We start from the raw sequence: 17,235 nt of genomic DNA, 5'->3' as shown, positions 1-17,235 counted from the left end.
AGAGCGACAGAGTGCAGCTGGCAGAAGGGGAGTCTGCCTCGCAGAACTAATCCCCAGAACAGCCAGGAGGAGGAGCTATCCTGCAGTGAATAGAGTGCCCTGTCACAATCTTGAAGAGCAAGAAGTATTGGTCTAAAGAAGAAACATATATACAGCGCTCAGGTGTCAGCCATGTCAAGTATAAACTCAGCACCAGTTGAGGAGGGAGGTGGAAGAGTGGCTCTAAACCACTTTTCTGATCCCCCAATCTGTGATGGCTAAAACCAGATCAGCCCCGGTGTAACTCAGAACAGCTTCTGAGTTTCTCTGTTTTTCCAGTAGCAGCCAGCTGGATATCATGTGCTCCACCCCACTCCCTATTTGCACCCCACTCCCCAAGGCACCCCATTTGCAGAGCGGTGGTTGTGTGGGGTGGAGGGGCAGCACAGTGTTGACTATGCCAGTTTTGTGACATCCATTGATTCCCCGGTGTGAGGAGAAATCCTCAACTGCCCCTTTTTGACAGCTTTCTGGACTGAATCCATGGCTGGTTTGGATCTACAAAGCCAGAGACGTGTTATCCACTCATCTAAGAGTCTATAATGCTCTGATAGAAAGAGGAGATGATGAGATTTTTTTTCTACCTATCAGCCATACAAACTGAATATCAACTCTAGCTCAAGCTGAGGGTTTGGGGTTTTTCCCCGCTTTTGCCTTCTCTGATATACTTCTCTGGTGGTGATACCAGAGAAAGACCCTGCAGCACATTATATTTTTGCAAACACACAGTATCCAAATTCTGCCCTGAGTTACATCTGTACAACTCCAGTTATAACTTGCCTACAGGATCTTTATTACTAGTGATAAAAAGAAAATAAGATCGCTTGACTTCTGCAAACCAAAGTGAGTTTGACAAGTAGAAAAGATATATGTAAATTAAGTAAATATTTTATCGGATCACTGACACTCAAGAAACATGGAACTCAAGCAAGTCATTTTTCCAGAACAATTTTAGAACAGCCATTGACTTTACAGCTGTTACACATGAGGATTACCACTGCTGGGCCTTGAGCCACTGCACCTTTGAACAGGAAGAGGGAACTCCACATGTGAAGGAAAGAAGCAGTTTGGTTTAGAAGCTACTCGTAGGTCTGGAACATGAGCCACTGCGCTGGCAAAAATGGTTTAGAGTGCTAACTTCCCTCTAAACTGCACGGCCACGCAGCAGGCTATCAAGTTCTGTGCAGGTGGGGAGAGGCACCTCTCCCCTGGCCCCATCCTCGGAGTTCTCTCTCCCCACTGCAGCCCCGGGGCAGCCTGCACCCCAAACCCCTCATCCCCAGCCCCACCCAGAGCCTGCACCCCCAGACAGAGTCCTCACCCCGCGCACCCCAACCCTCTGCCGCAACCCTGATCTCCCTCCCACACCCTGGACCCCTCATCCCCAGCCCCACCCCAGAGCCCTCACCCCTAGCCGGAGCCCTCATCCTCTGCATCCCAACCCTCTGCCCCAGCCCTGAGCCCCCTCCTGCTCTTCAACCCCCTCATCCCCGACCCCACCCCAGAACCCTCACCCCCCACACATCTCAACACTCTGCCTCAGTCCTGAGCCCCCTCCCACATTCCGAACCCCTTGGTCCCACCCCCACCACACACCTCCATATTGGTGCACATAACAAAATTCATTCTGCACATGGATGTAAAAAATTTGAGGGAACATTGTTAGAGTGCACCATGCAGGTGAAGCAGTGAAGGTCCATGATAAATACAATTTATCACAGGGCTACCACTACCACATAGGATTACAATATAAAATATACAGAAATATGAAGTATGTTGTCTGCAAATAATTTGGTCAATATTATATTTGAAGGCTGCGCTAGACAATCTTAATAAATTCTTGAGACTTGGACCATCAAAATTTAATAAAATGCCTATATTTTGGATGAGGTCACCAGAAGTAAGTTTCTATGTAACATATTTAAAGAAGACTTAAAAATTAATTTAAAATTACTGATGTTTTAAAAGGGGCACTCTAAAAAGCTTGATAAAGCCTTTTTATGGTCTTCATTTTGGCTGAGATTTTCAAAGCATTCCAAGAGACTTAGGCACCCTATTTTCAAGGGAAATTGAGTGCATAATTCCCTTAGGTCCATTCCTTTAAAGAGCTCAGCCTATTGCACAAAATGATTGAAACAAAAGAATCGTGAAAAAGCAAGGTCGAGACACCAACTACTGACCTTTACGAAATATATTCAAATCTACAGTGGAAATGGTATTACTGCGTGATGGTGGCAATCCTGCTGTAGGGATGCAATAACTACTATCAGTGTCTGAGGCAGTACGAGTAATGCTACAAGTTTCCACGGGAGATCGATCCGAAGTGTGATGTGGTTTTGGTGGCCGAGGTGGAGGAATATCTGGAATAGTCTCTAGCTTTGAAGTTCCTTCTGGAAAAGTTCGTGGAATCTGATAAGTACCTCCAGGTGTTGGGGGAATGTCATAACTAATGGAGAAATGCCTCATTTGTGTATCTAATGATGATGTAGCAGAAAGGGTACTGAAAACATGCTGCTCTCCTTCTGCATCAGTCCCAGATGGAGATGTTGCCTTTGGTAAAACATCCTGTGAATAACTTCTAGGCAGGTTATAAAGACTGCAGTCTACGGACACTGATGCCGCTCGAGGTGGCGGAGAGTCATAGGCACTTTGCTGCTGAAAAAAGCCGTTCACTGCATGCTTGCTCAATGATGGAGCAGAATTTTTATGGGAGGATACATTATCATTGCAGTCAGTTTCAGAACAGATGGACTTTGCTGAGTCAGCATGCAATCTAAACAAAATAAGATTGAAATTTTGATGTATAAAGAAACACATTTCAACTGTAAAGAACAACAGAACATTTAAAATGTCAGCAACTAAAAGTCATTAAATTTCTTAATTCTAAAAAAAATTAAACGAAAATATTTAGAACAAAGATCTAATTATACATGTACACATGCACACACACGTGTGTGGATATATTCATCATAACAGCTAGGCAGCTGGGGTTTTCACAAGTACGTGACTTTGAATAAAGTCTCAGACTGGTTTGGAGGGCTTCTTGTTTGGCTGGGTTTTTTTGTTTGTTTTTTTTTAAAAAAAACATGTTGCACACTATATGAAGAGCGCATTAATGGCAATGTTAACTGTCCAGACATAGCACAAAAATTCTGGGCCTATGGTAACTTGCTTCCTCTAATAAATATGAAGGAAATACAATTTAAAAAAAAAAAAGCCTTGTAACTTGTGACAGCTTTAAGTTGATACCTAAAGACTATACACTTTTCTTTTTTTAAGCATACAGAAGACAATGTATAGAGTAAAACAGGAAATGGAGGCAGAAAAGCTGAAGCAGTTAGTCTGAAGAAAAAAATTACAGGACAAGGGGTACAAGCCTGTATTCTGGTCTTGACCAGGGTCAAGACAGCATTGTTTGACTTTTTTTATTTATTTTTTTAAAACTCTAACAGTGGGTTTTATGGGGCTTCTTTGGAAATTACGTCTCTGACGAAGACAACACCTATCAATGAACTGTTACCTAAAATGCCAAAAAAAGCAGTGGCTGCACTCACTCTCTCTCTCCCCTCTTGTGTAGAACTCCATCATCACATTGTTTGTGGCACAAAAATTCAACTGATAAGCCTGACAGTTAGTTTAACAAAAAAGTCAAAATAAACGAAAACACTAATAGGTAAACAGACCCTTAAACTTCGCATTTACCCACAATGCCCACATATTGGTATAGAATACACCACATTCTTTTCTAATTTAAGTATCACTGGAATCCACTGTTGCCTGTGTGGCACAATTTGAGCATGTCACTGTAATAAGTACAGCTATTACCCATACTACTCCAGTCACGTAACTGATTACACGGCAGTTTATAAAATTATTGGAGTAAATATTTGACTAAAGATAAAACAACAACATCTAACATCTTGGATACTAGGAGCTGTGAAAACAAAAGTTACACACTTACAAACATACAACCTGATTCTCTAGTGCGTATTCAAACAGAACTCCCAGCAAAAGCACTGCGAGTTTTGCCTGAATAAAGATGACAGGGATCTGCCCCATAATTTTATATTCCATACCAGTGACAAACAAAAGGTCTCAAAGTCATATTTTTCTATCCTGTAGAAACAGTAGTCAAACTATAGTATCAAAGATTATTAGTCTCAGTGCGCACACGCACACACCTTCAAAAACTTCAAGTAATTAAAAAAAGCTACAAAAATAAAATACAAATTAAAGCAAGAAACACACAGCATAGCATGATATGACCACAGAATAGAAATTCATGTAGCAAGCAATACAGCACACTTTAATTTTCACTCTTCCATTCATGGATTATGCAGTTATTACAATCATTGTTGTCCATTACATATTCTCTGTTTACCTATGCTCCCAAACCCAAGTGGGCTTTAAAATATTGTGCACAAAAAGTATTACAAATATCTTTAAAATCTTACTTACCAATTCTGAGCACTAAGGAGCCTTTAACACGGACCTTTGAGAGACCGCCTAATGAGGCTGTGTTGCATTTTATGTAATTCTATAAATGCATAACATGCAGGAAACAGTCAGCTAAAACCATCATTGAAAATTAGTAGTGCAACAACAGTGCATGGATGCCACTCTAGTAGAGTACAGATCATGCTAACCTAGATACCTCTTAATATGCTACCTAGTAATGCTACCATATTAAACTTTAATTACTTCTAAATGTAACAATGCGTTTCCTCACTGTTTCTTGTCCCTGCGCATTCATGAAAACTGAACAGAAGGAAACAGGGAGAGGGATCAGCTTTGGACTACTTGAGGCAGCCTAGCCATCTTTCCCTTTTCCCTAGTGGCTGCAACTTGTGCTTTGGAATCTAAGCCTTTTCAAAAACTATCCTTTTCAAACTGAGTCTCTAGTCCTTATGGATGTGCATATAACCTTCAAAATGTGAACTGGCATTACTGATCTGTGTGTGTCTAAGTTTGAAGACATGCTGCAACAACAGTGCCAAGACAGGAGTAAATTGCCCCTTTTCATTTTAGTGTGACAATCTCTGAAGCATAAATGATCATTAAATGTCAATGACAACTTTCACTGCTGATCAAAACAGGCATGGAAGAACTGGTATAATTATGAAAATCTGCACAATGTACTGCGAATGGCATCTCAGACTGGGACAGCCAGGGTTGTGAGCGCCAGGGTTGTGAGCAGAGCTTGTGAAGAGAATTAACTCTATTATTTTCCCAGACTGACACTAGAAGCAGGATGTTTAGTGAAGGGTGCATTTCTTCAATTCAAGCAGAACAGCAAAATTTTATAACTTTTCCATACACTTTCATAGCAGGTCATGAATAACTTTTCTGGCTCTGATAGTAGATCAGCAGATAGTACGGATTACTATCACTGCACTGCATCACTGCACTCCTATTTGTTTAAAAAAAAAGACTGACTTAGCAAGAGGAAAAAAATTAGCCACATCTGTTACCAAAGTAGGACTGACGCACCAACTCCTAGCATCATGGTTGTACTACACATTGTCCTTACACGGGTGCATTACCAGTCCCAAGCACTGGCAACATAGTGTCAACCCCATTCCTTTTCCCACACTAAGACAGCCTCTCTTTCCATGGTACCATGAAGAGAGTCCTGTACATCCTTCAAGTCCTGACCTGGCTCCACAGAGGTGGTGATGGGATATAGGACCATACTCAAACTGGCTTCCACTCTCCATGTAGCTGTGTAGTTGTGGGAGTATGCATGCCCCTGACAAGGCTTTGAACTACAGTAGCTCTTCACTTAAAGTCATCCCGGTTAACGATGTTACGTTGCTGATCAATTAGGGAACATGCTCATTTAAAGTTGTGCAATGCTCCCTTATAACGTCGTTTGGCAGCCGCCTGCTTTGTTCCCTGCTTGCAGGAAGAGCAGCCCCTTGGAGCTAGCTGGTGGGGGCTTGGAACGAGGGTGGACCAGCAGCGCCCCTAAGTTCCCTGTGTGGCAGCCGCCCAGCAGGCTATCAATTGCGGGCAGTTCAGCTGTCCCTCCCCCCACTGCCATGTGCTGCTCCTGCCCTCTGCCTTGAAGCTGCTCCCTGAGCCTCCTGCTTGCTGTGCAGGGGCCAGACGGGGGCTAATGTCAGGGTGTCCCCCTCCCCCCTGCTCCCGCACCCCGCTTACCCCATCTTCCATAAAGCAGGGGGGACAAACAACACGGCTCAGGACAGATGGAGATTCCTGGCAGCAGCTGTGGTCTCAGCTTGCTGATTAACTTAACAAGGCAGTGTACTTAAGAGTGGGGGCAGTGTACTTAAAGGGGAAATGCTCATCTCTCTCTCACACACAGTTTGTGTGCCTGTCTGCCATGCTGTCTCCCCTCCCTCCATTCGTGCTGCCTTGTAGAGTGTGAGGCTATATTAATAACGAGTTAACCCTTGAGGGCTCAGCCAATTGCTAGTTCATTATTTAGCAGTAAGGCATTCCCTGGGAAATATCCCACCCTCTGACTCCACCACATCAACCAGCTTCACAATCATCATTGCTGTGTACAGTATTAAATTGTTTGTTTAAAACTTATTGTGTGTGTGTGTGTATGTCTTTTGTCTGGCAAAAAAAAAATTTCCCTGGAACCTAACCCCCCCCCCCCCCATTTACATTAATTCTTATGGGGAAACTGGATTCGCTTAACATGGTTTCGCTTAAAGTCGCATTGTTCAGGAACATAACTACAACGTTAAGTGAGGAGCTACTGTAGGTAGAAGCACATTTTTGTCCCTTTAACTAGCTCTTGGTTCCTCTTCCCAAAACTAGCTGCTGACAGAGGATTAGGAACACAAATAATTTTACAAAAATATTCAGTTTTGAAGCAGACTGAGGATTGAACTCCCCACTTTCTAATACACTGTAAGTAGTTTGGTCACTTGTCCTGCACCAATAGCTTTCCCTCCGTGAGAATCAATACAACAGGGCCGAGAGACTACTCCAGACAAGGTATAGGAGCAAAGCAGCTATTGTGTATCAGCACTCAGGAATGGTAAAAGAGCAGTGTGAGAAGCATGCATGGTAGAAATGTGAGTTCAGCCTTGATAGGTGCTGTCATAGCCCTATCTTGATTAACTGAAGTTGGGTTATATTGTTTCCTTTATTAAAACTCACGGCAGACCATGCAGGACATGTTTCAAATATGAAATTTTCAAGCAGGTTATGGCTCTGTGCTTGATTTCTCACACAGACTAAAAAACAACAATTATACACTCACTGCAGTGGAATCTTTTTACTTTCAAAATCCTCCAGTAGTAGATATTCTTTCCCTTCTTCAGAGATAAAGGATGACCCTGGGCTGGTTTATAAACAGGAAAAAATGGAGTAAGATCAGCAAGATAAAAGCTGTTATTTTGTATGTATCTCTGCCAACCAGCCAGAAATTTAAAGATTTCAAACAGACTCTGGATGCAATTTTTCTTGTAAGATCAAAGATGAACTCTCAATCTTATTTAACACTGCAGTGAAATGTAATGACATTTTTTACTAATTAACTATTAGAACTTTAAGGATGGTCCAAAGTGATCAAGGCATAAAACTGTACTGTAAAATAAATGATGATGATTATTAATACAACTACTATCATTTCTAACATACCCCCAATTCCAGTAATTGTACAACATTTTTAAAGTATCTATAAATAAAATATATGTATGGTGGCACTGAAAATGCAAATGCCAAGAATCTTGAAAATCCCAAAAAAGAAATAACCTAGAAATAGAAATAATAAATAAAAAGATAGAAAATAAATAAAAAAAAAATAGAAAAAAACCCCAGAAATAATAAATAAAAAGAAATAACCTAGGAACTATTTGCCTTTAGTCCCCCTCCCCTAAATGTACCGGGATGCACTGATTCCTAGATGCTCTAAAAAGCAATATGTTAAAGAAAGATATTTTCTCCTCATTTTTCGATGAACACTGGCCACTGTTGAAGGATGAACTAAAAGGTAAACCAACTCCTAAACTAAACAATTATGAAAATTACTTTAATTTGTAACTTTTTTCTAATGTTATAACATCTGCCTACTGTATTATAACTATTATTATGTTTTATTTTTAAAAAATATGGTTAAAAAACTTTGCTAAGAAATACTGAAGGCCAAAAGGATGCATCAATGGCGTCCACCAACACCTAGAACCTGTATTATAAAATCCAGAGATTAATTATTCTACTTCTTAAAAAAACCGCAAAAAGTATGAAAGTCTAGAAACTAACAGTAAAGGAAAGTAGCCACTTCAGTCATGCCATGTATTCCTTCTTCACTCACCATTGCTCCTGTGCACTCATACAAGTTTCCCCTCCCCACCCAATCGTAAATATGACCCCTTATAATCTGCATAAATACATAACATAAATTGCAAAGATATTGTGAAATTCTAGTTCAGTGGTGGGCAACCTGTAGCCCACTGTTCTAGTTCCTTATCAAGGGGTCTCTTTCCAATTTGCTATGGCCCCATTTCAGCAAAATATATATGCCCAACGTTAGGCAAGTGCTTCACTTGCTGAGTTGGGGCTAAAACTACAATATAACATTATTTTGCAGTAACACTTACATATTTTATAAAATAAGGACAAACAGTTAAATGTTAAACAGCAAGCTCACCTCAACCCACACTATTAGAGGTGCTACTGCCTCACTATAACATACCAAATAACAAGGTCTTCAAATACTCATACCACCACATATTCAACACATTCCATAACCCGCAAAATAATGAACCACAGCTCCCTGAGCACCTTTTTCTTTCATCTTCCCCTCTCCATGTCCAACTTGCATCCTGCCCCTCATCTCTCTCTCTCTCTCTCTCTCTCTCTCCTCCTGTCTCATCCAGACCTTCAGGGAATCATGGTGACATGCAGTCCATTCATACACTCTCCACCCTCACATTCCAACATAATTATCCTTTCTAACTACTGATCAATCTTATACTTCTATAATCCTACCACTCAACTCTATTTAGCATACAATGATTATATATGACATAACATCACACAATAAACGAATAAACTAAATTCATTGGCTACATCCCTCAATCCCCTCCCATTCTCCACGGTCCCTCCCAGACTCCTATTCCTCCACATTTCTTCCTAGTCTCCCACCTCAACCCATACTCTCAATTCTGACTCCGTTCAGCAGCTGGTGTCAGAAGATACTCAATTTATATTTCTAAAAAGTGTTCTTCATAGCACTTACACACCTCTTTACCTGCCCCTACCACAACTAGGCCCCTTGAAATGCTGAGGAAGACTTCTTGTCACCAGAGCCAATTAAAAAAACCAATCTGGAGTTTCTAGGCCAAGCCGTTCTGGTGATACAATGAGCCAAAAAGGAATTAGAATCATATTTAGAAAGTAAACTACAGCTAAATATTCAAAACACTACCTTTAAAACTCTTTTTTAAAATCAAACTGTTCAGAAAATCTTTACCCTCAGAAGAGATGTGACGTATTTCAGAAAGATTGGGGTTTTTTGGGGGGGAGGAGGAAGTTAGTAGTGGAATGTCTAAAACTGGGCTTATAATACAGAACTAGTTTGAACCTTCAATATAGAGTTACTACTACTGCTCCGTATTACACAGATTCCTTCCCATCAGGTTGCAAGACACAGGTGGACATTCTGCCCTTTAATATTTTACGAGTTAGCCAGTGGGCACGCTCCACTCCAAGCACTGTTTTGAGTGTGGGAGGGCTGCCCACCATCTTCATCTTCCATGGACTGGAGGAGAGCAGGCTTATTTGCCTGCCCTAAATGAGGTATTTTGGGCGTTGGTTGCAGTCAGCAACAAGAAGACTAAGAAATACCCCTCTTGTCCTAGGACCATTGTACCTTACTCTGTGGTGCTCCAGAATGCATGGCACAGTAACACTGAAACCTGGCAGACAGTCACACCATTGACTGTATTGCTCTAAGTGAATGTGTGGAAGACTCAGGAAAAACACTTTCACAGACCTCTGCTTAGCCTTTAAATGTGCCCCTTTGCAATCAAGAGAATAATGAGCAAGCTTCTCTAGAAATACACAAGGGACCATTATTTTAAATGGTTACAGCAAAGCATCTCTGCTTGAGAGGTTTCTAATGTTTTCCAAGGACCATTCTGAGAAACAAAGCAATAATTCCTGGATATTTACCACTACATATTACATCCTCCTATACAGGCGGCATTACGTTTCCATTTAAAATGAGAAGCAGCAGTTACTTGGGTACATCAGTTACCAGAGCTGCTCAGGTTTTTTTACATATATTATAAAATAGTAGTCAGTTTTCCTACTCTTTAGGAGAGATAACAGAGTGGGTAAACCTATTTAATATTAAATTGGACATAATTAGATCATACTAATTTTTCTATATTATTCAAAACACACTAACAGCTCACAAAACTCAGGATGCAGAGACTGGATGGTTCAAGATAAATTGTCTCTCATCACAAGATCTCTTGTTTGAATTTGATCCAAGTCAGTAATAACCAAAAACTGATCATTTGAGGGTTGCTTGGCAGCCTGTGTTAAATGAGTTGGTGATCTCAGTACAGGTTTGGTTGATTTTTATCCCTATCACTGAGCCACCACTTAACTGGTGGTAATTTGGCTTCCCTGATAGTAGTCATGGTAGAAGTACAAGGTACTAAACGGCCACCTCTCCATCCTAGAGCTGGTTTGAGGCACAATGGAGAGTGGTGAGAAGAAAGACCCATCTTTGCTATCCAAGTTGCACCTAATTCCAGAGATATACAGAAATATTTGGTCTCCGGGACTATTAGTCTGGTACATTTTATCAGCAAATAATTTAAAAAATTTAGAAAAACAACAAAAAAACAAAGATGCTAGCTCTGATGCTACCATTTCATATTATTAAAACAAGAAATTCAAGCCCAGAACATAGGGAGAAGAGCAAAAGTGATCGGGTAAAGAATCAAGACTTGTGCATTTGACTGCTGAATAACTTCAACAAAAAGCAATCATGTAATATACAGAAATGCTTTGCAAGAGTAACCATCTTTGGTCTATACAAATGAAACGACTACTGCAAAAAAATGAAAACACCCATTTACCTCGTAGGTTCAGGCTTCTTACTTTGACAATTTATTAGCAATAGGTAATCCTGAGGATCTTCTTGGCTAGATGAGGACTCCAGAGGTGGGATATTAATTAGTTGATATGGAGGAGGTAGGGATGATTCTGCTTGTACAGATGGTGGTGAAGTATTGACTGCTAATGGCAATTCGGCAGATGCTTGTAAAGAACTGCCAAGTGGCTTCACAGCATCTATGACATAAAAGTACAGAGATGTTAATCATTCTTTTCATAGTTTATTGTGCTCTTTAAACTATATGATGTCATTGGAAGGTAAACAACATTAATATTAAGATTATAGTGTGCAGATTAAGCCAATTTCAGCATAACAATAATTTCTGACTCACTCAAAAACAGGTCTGTAGGATATTAGAAAAATATTTCTAAACAAAACTGTATATGGAAGATCATTTTGTCTGATTTGATGTACAAAGAGGATGGAGGAGGACCTCCTTCATTCTAGGCCATTCAAAAATGCCTTGGGACCCTGTTGTTCTTCAGATTTTTCCAGATGTCAGTCGCCTGACTGTCCCTTCAAAACTAGAGGTTTTGTCTTGTTAACATGATTTTTCACCCACTTTTCTGGTCACAAGCAAAATAAAGATGCTGACTGGTACAGTGCAACAATTAAGCAGACAAATCTGTCGTTTTAAAACAACAGACAAGTGCTCATAGGTTAAAATTATGTTATGGTTGCATGATTCCGCATTTTACACTGTGTTCAACGTATTTTTCCTTGATTCCAGTCACTTTGGTATTTGATACTAGAAAACTAGGCAAAATGGAATTAAGAAACAGGAAAAAATGCACAAAAAACAAACAAAAAGGCTTTGCTCATATGGAACATTCACTGTTGCCTACAAGAACTTGTGAGATGTGCTAAATTCCCAAAGAAGTCTTTCAATCTCTGGGGTCCTGACAAGAGAAGGATTGAGGGGAAGGTAAGGTACAGGCTCAGCTGCTCCAGAGCCTTCCCTTCTCCTTCCTTCACGACAGCTCAGAATGCACACAGACATCATGCCTGGGCAGAGTGCAGAGAAGGAGGAGGAGAGGTTGCTCCTTCATTAGCCAGGCTTGTGGGGTGGTGGCTGAGAAGAGAGGCGATGGGCTCTGTGGCCCCCCTTTTTACCCTTGCTGTATATAACCCTCATAGACATGAGCTAGGATCTTTTTGTACACAGGTAGTGCACTAATCACACACGACAAAATCCAGTATGATGTCCCTGAACTTTACAGGAAAGATGGACATGTCTAGTAGACACAGGGACAGATGTGTGATCAGCAGAACCTAGTGGATTGACAGAAGGCAGATACCAGCAGCATGTGTGTGGGTGTAGCCAAGCTATTCTCAGTGGCACTCTCAATGCCAGTGCAGATAATAGGCTCAAAGTGACTAGCTCCAAGAAGTAAACATGAGTAAGAAGTCTGGGAGATGACTGGTAGACCCTATTTGACTGGAGGAAGAAGAGGAGTCTGTAAGTCTTTGTGAACTGCGGGACCCTTCACATGTACTTTCATTCCCCCTTCCAGAGGAAGGGCAAGAGAATTCAGAAATGGGCTGAATCCTAGGGATTAGAATGAAAGGGGCCAACCATAAATGGTTATTTGGCCATTTAAACACCACACTGGACCCAAATATATGCTTGGTATTTGGGGTGGGTGGAGTGCTAAACCATGAATATCATCCAACTTATGAATCTATACTGTGAAATCTATCCTGATGTGGATGCATGGCATGCTCTAGTGAGTCCCCAATCATTATTTTAAACCAATGTATGATTTGAACAGTGATTGAGTTACTCTGAAACAAAAGTCTTAGTTCAGCTCAAAATTGTTTTTTCTTCACCTTAAGGGTGCTTCTAATTTGCCTTGCATGAGTCTAGTATTGTTAATAATTGTTTTCAGTACTGATAAAGTAAACATTAATGTTTTAATTTAGTGTTTTTAAACACTCAAAACTCTCTTTAGCCATTTAATATACTTTGGAACCTGATGTGATGTTGAAGGTTTAGCCTAGCAGCTTACTATGATTTTAATGAGCTTTACTAATGATCTTGGTTCATTATTACTAGTAAAAAAAAGCATTCAAAATCTTTTGGTTTGTTCCCAAAGCTCCGACACCAGGGCTGCTTTGAAATAACTGAACTGGAAAAGCATTCAGTGTATTTATCATACACATGAGCACAACAAGCATCCCATTTCACTTTGAATTCCTGTATTCAGTAGAGCTAGAACAAGCAGCTTTTTAAACTGGACAACTGGGGGGATTATTCTTATTTTTTCGCTGGTTGGTAACAGTGGACAGATGTGTCACCCAGTTGAGTGTTTGTCAGTCTGGTCAATATAAAGCTGGGTATAAGAGCAAAGTTACACACAAAATAGTTATGAAAAGTAAACAATGGTTAAAAGGACATTTTGCAACCAAGAATAATGAAAGGCTTTCCCTCACCATTTAGGTTATTTATAATGTTGCTGATGGGTGCACGCTGAGAATAATCTAGAAGGTTTGAATGCCTTTTTTACGTATGAACTAAATTATTTGTTATAGTGTACTTTGCAAATGAGTACAGTAGAACTTTCCACCACTTTTTAAAGTATGTAATACTTACGTAAAGTGTTTGCATAATGTGAGCAGAATATAAAAGGTTATGGGAGCCTTTATAAAAATATTGATTTAATAAAATGTCAATCGTGCTGATTTAGAGTATGAGAAAGCATTCTTCATAGGATGTAGGTAGAAGTACTGGAAAGTAAAAATGGGATTTTCCCATTATAAGCATGAATCAGCAACAGATAAGCCATTGCCTGGCTCTAAAATTCTTAGAGATGAGTCATTCAATCCAGTTACTACTATGTAAATGTTTTAATTAAAATGATTTAAAGACAATTTATCTATTAAAGTAATAACCTTGAACAAATCCTACATATGCTATGGAGATGGAGCCATTTGAGAGCCTACATAGACAGAGTACACACTTCTACAGAAAACTCAAGAATTTGTGGTGGTGTACCTACATGTATACGCACACACACACCCCTCTCCACCCACCCTAGAATGTGGTATGCAAAAGGGAAAATGAATGTCAAATAATCTCAAAGTACACAGACATGTCACTAAATCACTTATCTTTCAAACAACTAATATTTTATAACAAGGGACATCATTTCTGCAGTATTATTCTAATATAATATAAATCACATCATGACACACAGGATGCTTTAACTCCTCTATCCAGCCCCAACACCAATTTCTCCCTCTCCTCTTGCATTAGTTTTTCAGTCTGTTTTGAAATCAAGGACATCATCTTTAATAAATGTCTCAGTCAAAAAACCTGTATAAATATAAACTGAGTCACCCACTCACCCTTGGAGGTTTTCAGCTCCCTTACATAAACTATCAATATATGAGTCAAGACAGTAAATATAGCACCCATGAAATACAGCCTACATTTACGCACTCTTCTGTAAAGAGCGATATATAGAGCTGGTCAGGAATTTTCCAGTGAAGCAGTTTCAGCAAACTTCCAACAAAATACAAGCAGGGTTCCATGAGAAACCTACCTGCTTTCTTGCCAGCTCCCCTGGCAGGCTACTAAGGAGCCTGCACTTCCAGGGGCCACACCTCTAGGTCAGTCTCACCATGTGCACTTTCCCAGACTTCCAGGCTCCCTGCCATGGAGCTGGGAGCTTGAAAACTTGAAGAACCAGATTCAAGCTGGAGCTGTCAGGGCTTCTAGGCTCCTTGCTGTGGAACAGGCAGCCTAGAAAACTTGGGAGCCACAGCTGAGCTGGGAGTTGCAGAGTTTGAGTCAATTCTGTTTAGAAATATTTGAAATGAAACTTTTGGATTATTTGCAAACAATATTTTTCCAGTTTTTCCCACTATGGGAAATTGCTAAATTTATACTTGGTTCTGAAACAGAACAACATTTTTCAGCTTTTCACAATTTCCCACATAGTAGAAACTCTGCCTTTCAACCAGGTCTAGTGTAGGATCGTGAAAGAAAATCCAATCTTTACATTCTTGACTTTTTAATGACTAACTTTGAGCAACTGAATATTTCAAAAGCTTATTTTGTTTTTTCAGTCTCAAATTACATTTAGTCCTCTTTTTCAAAAGAATTTAACAACTGTCTATTTTATGTACTGCTGCATCTCCCACTGGAATCCAGATATTAACTGTGTTTCGGGTGTCTGAGACAGATACTCTTACTGCTGTGTCTAATGTCTCAAAGGATCCCATGACTTGATGCCCAATAGTTTCTAGATCAACTTTTCTCCCATTTAAAAAAGTCCTTTTATTTAAGGTGAGTTTAGTCCACATGAAAGGAAATCTAATTGAGAACATCGGAAAATGAAGTCAATCAGTAAAGATGTTAAATAATTTCTCCTGAGGAAAAGAAATCAGCTAAGTTATAGACATTCTTCCATATGTCAAATTTATATTTGCTCACTAGGATGGGTACCTGGCAATAAAGGTTAGCCAGTCAACGATATCCTGCATCTTGGCAGGAGGTTAGACGAGATGACCCTTGAGGTCCCTTCTAATCCTGTGGTTCTATGATAGAATCTAGTCTGAAAAGTTTTAAGTAGTGCTTTTCAGGGACTCATTTTTAGCCACTGCAGCCTCCTCCAAAATACCTGTAATTAGGTTATGAGAAACGTTGCACTCTCCTCTCTCCAATCTCTCCATCTGGCCATCGCCTTGTCTCTTTCAGCATCACCCATCTGCTCTCTTCCTCTTGCCCTATACCTAGCCTTTCTGTGATTCCCACTCCATCAATGTCAATGACTTCTCATTTGCTCTCATCCCTCTCCTCTCTTCCATGATATGGTTGTCAATTGTCTCCATGCTTCACTTTCATCTATTCTGGACTCCTTAGCCCCTCTCTCTGCTATTGCCAGGTCTACCTTGCCAGCCCTGGATCAGCCTAATATCTACTTCCTCTGTTCCTGCTCCTACGCTGCTGAATATCTCTGACAGAATGGCTGTGACCAAGCTGACTTCCCCCACTACAAATTTGTTCTCTCCTCCTTCAATTCTGCCATGTTCCTAACTAAGCAACTTTACTTTTCCACTTTAATTGAATCCCATGTCTGCAATCCTAGCCATCTTCTTTTACTATCTTTGACTCCCTCCTCAAACCCTTTCCCACTCCCTTACCTTTCTCCTCAACTCTCACTCTCCTCCAGTTATTTCCATTCACAATACAAACATGCTTTAGTTTCTCATTTTAACACCCCCCCCAACATGTCTCTCTAAATACTATCCTATTGCCCTACACCCTTCATCTCTAAGTTCATTAAACACACTGTCCACAGTCATTATCTGGAGTTCCTCTCCTCCAGTTCTACCTTAGATCCTCTCCAACCTGGCTTCTGCCGCTTGCACTCCATTGGAGATGCTTTCACCAAAAAGTCTGTAACAGTCTATTCCTAGCCAAAGTTCAGAACTATCCTCATCCTCTTTGATCTGTCAATTGCCTTCATAACCATCAACCATGTTCTTCTTGATATCTTGTCCTCCCCCATGACCTCCATGACTCTGTCCTCTCCTGGTTCTCCTTCTACCTCTCTAATTACTCCTTCAGTGTGTCAGAGGATCCTCCTTATCCACCCCCCAGCTTTTTGTGGGGGTGGGGGTTCCACCGAACTCCATCACACAGTCTCTTTCTTTTCTCCCTCTACACCTTGTCTCTGGGTAATCTTGTCTGTCAACACAAATTCTACTGCCATCTCTATGCTGATGACGCACAGATTTACCTCTCTACTACAGACCTGTGTTCTTCTGTTCAAATTATAATCACAGCTGGTTTCTCTAACATCTCCTTGTGGACATCCAGCAATCAGCTTACAATCAAGATGGACAAAACAGAGCTCTTACTCCTTTCCCTCCAAGTCCTCCCTCCTTTCTCTATCACTGGACAACACCAGCATTGTTCTGGTCACTCATCTATAACCTGGGTGTCATCATCAACTCTGCCTTCTTTCTAGATCCTCACATCAAGGCTATGTTTAAATCTTGCCAATTCTTTCTGCATAACATCACTAAGACATGGCCATTCTTTTCCATCCATGCAGCCAAAACTCTCCTCCTTG

At 40.5% G+C, this 17,235-nt stretch overlaps 1 protein-coding gene across 8 annotated transcripts in view; it reads right to left on the bottom strand.

Annotated features, from left to right (window-relative positions):
* The window catches only part of GAB1 (GRB2 associated binding protein 1), a 138,096-nt gene that overhangs the window by 31,721 nt on the left and 89,140 nt on the right, over positions 1-17,235 (bottom strand). For 6 of the 8 annotated variants that reach the window (XM_074950924.1, XM_074950927.1, XM_074950922.1 and 3 more), the window contains exons 3-5: positions 11,115-11,328; positions 7,280-7,360; positions 2,220-2,812 (exon numbers count right to left, since the gene is read on the bottom strand). In XM_074950924.1, coding sequence (XP_074807025.1) covers positions 2,220-2,812; positions 7,280-7,360; positions 11,115-11,328 — 888 coding nt within the window. The remainder of the gene's footprint in view (positions 1-2,219; positions 2,813-7,279; positions 7,361-11,114; positions 11,329-17,235) is intronic. The other 2 variants (XM_074950925.1, XM_074950928.1) reach the window with 1 other exon arrangement.

Source organism: Natator depressus, chromosome 4 (genome assembly GCF_965152275.1).
Source record: "Natator depressus isolate rNatDep1 chromosome 4, rNatDep2.hap1, whole genome shotgun sequence".
NCBI lineage: Eukaryota > Metazoa > Chordata > Testudines > Cheloniidae > Natator > Natator depressus.
Note: the sequence above shows the minus strand (reverse complement) of the source record. Positions and strands in the feature narration are given on the sequence as shown.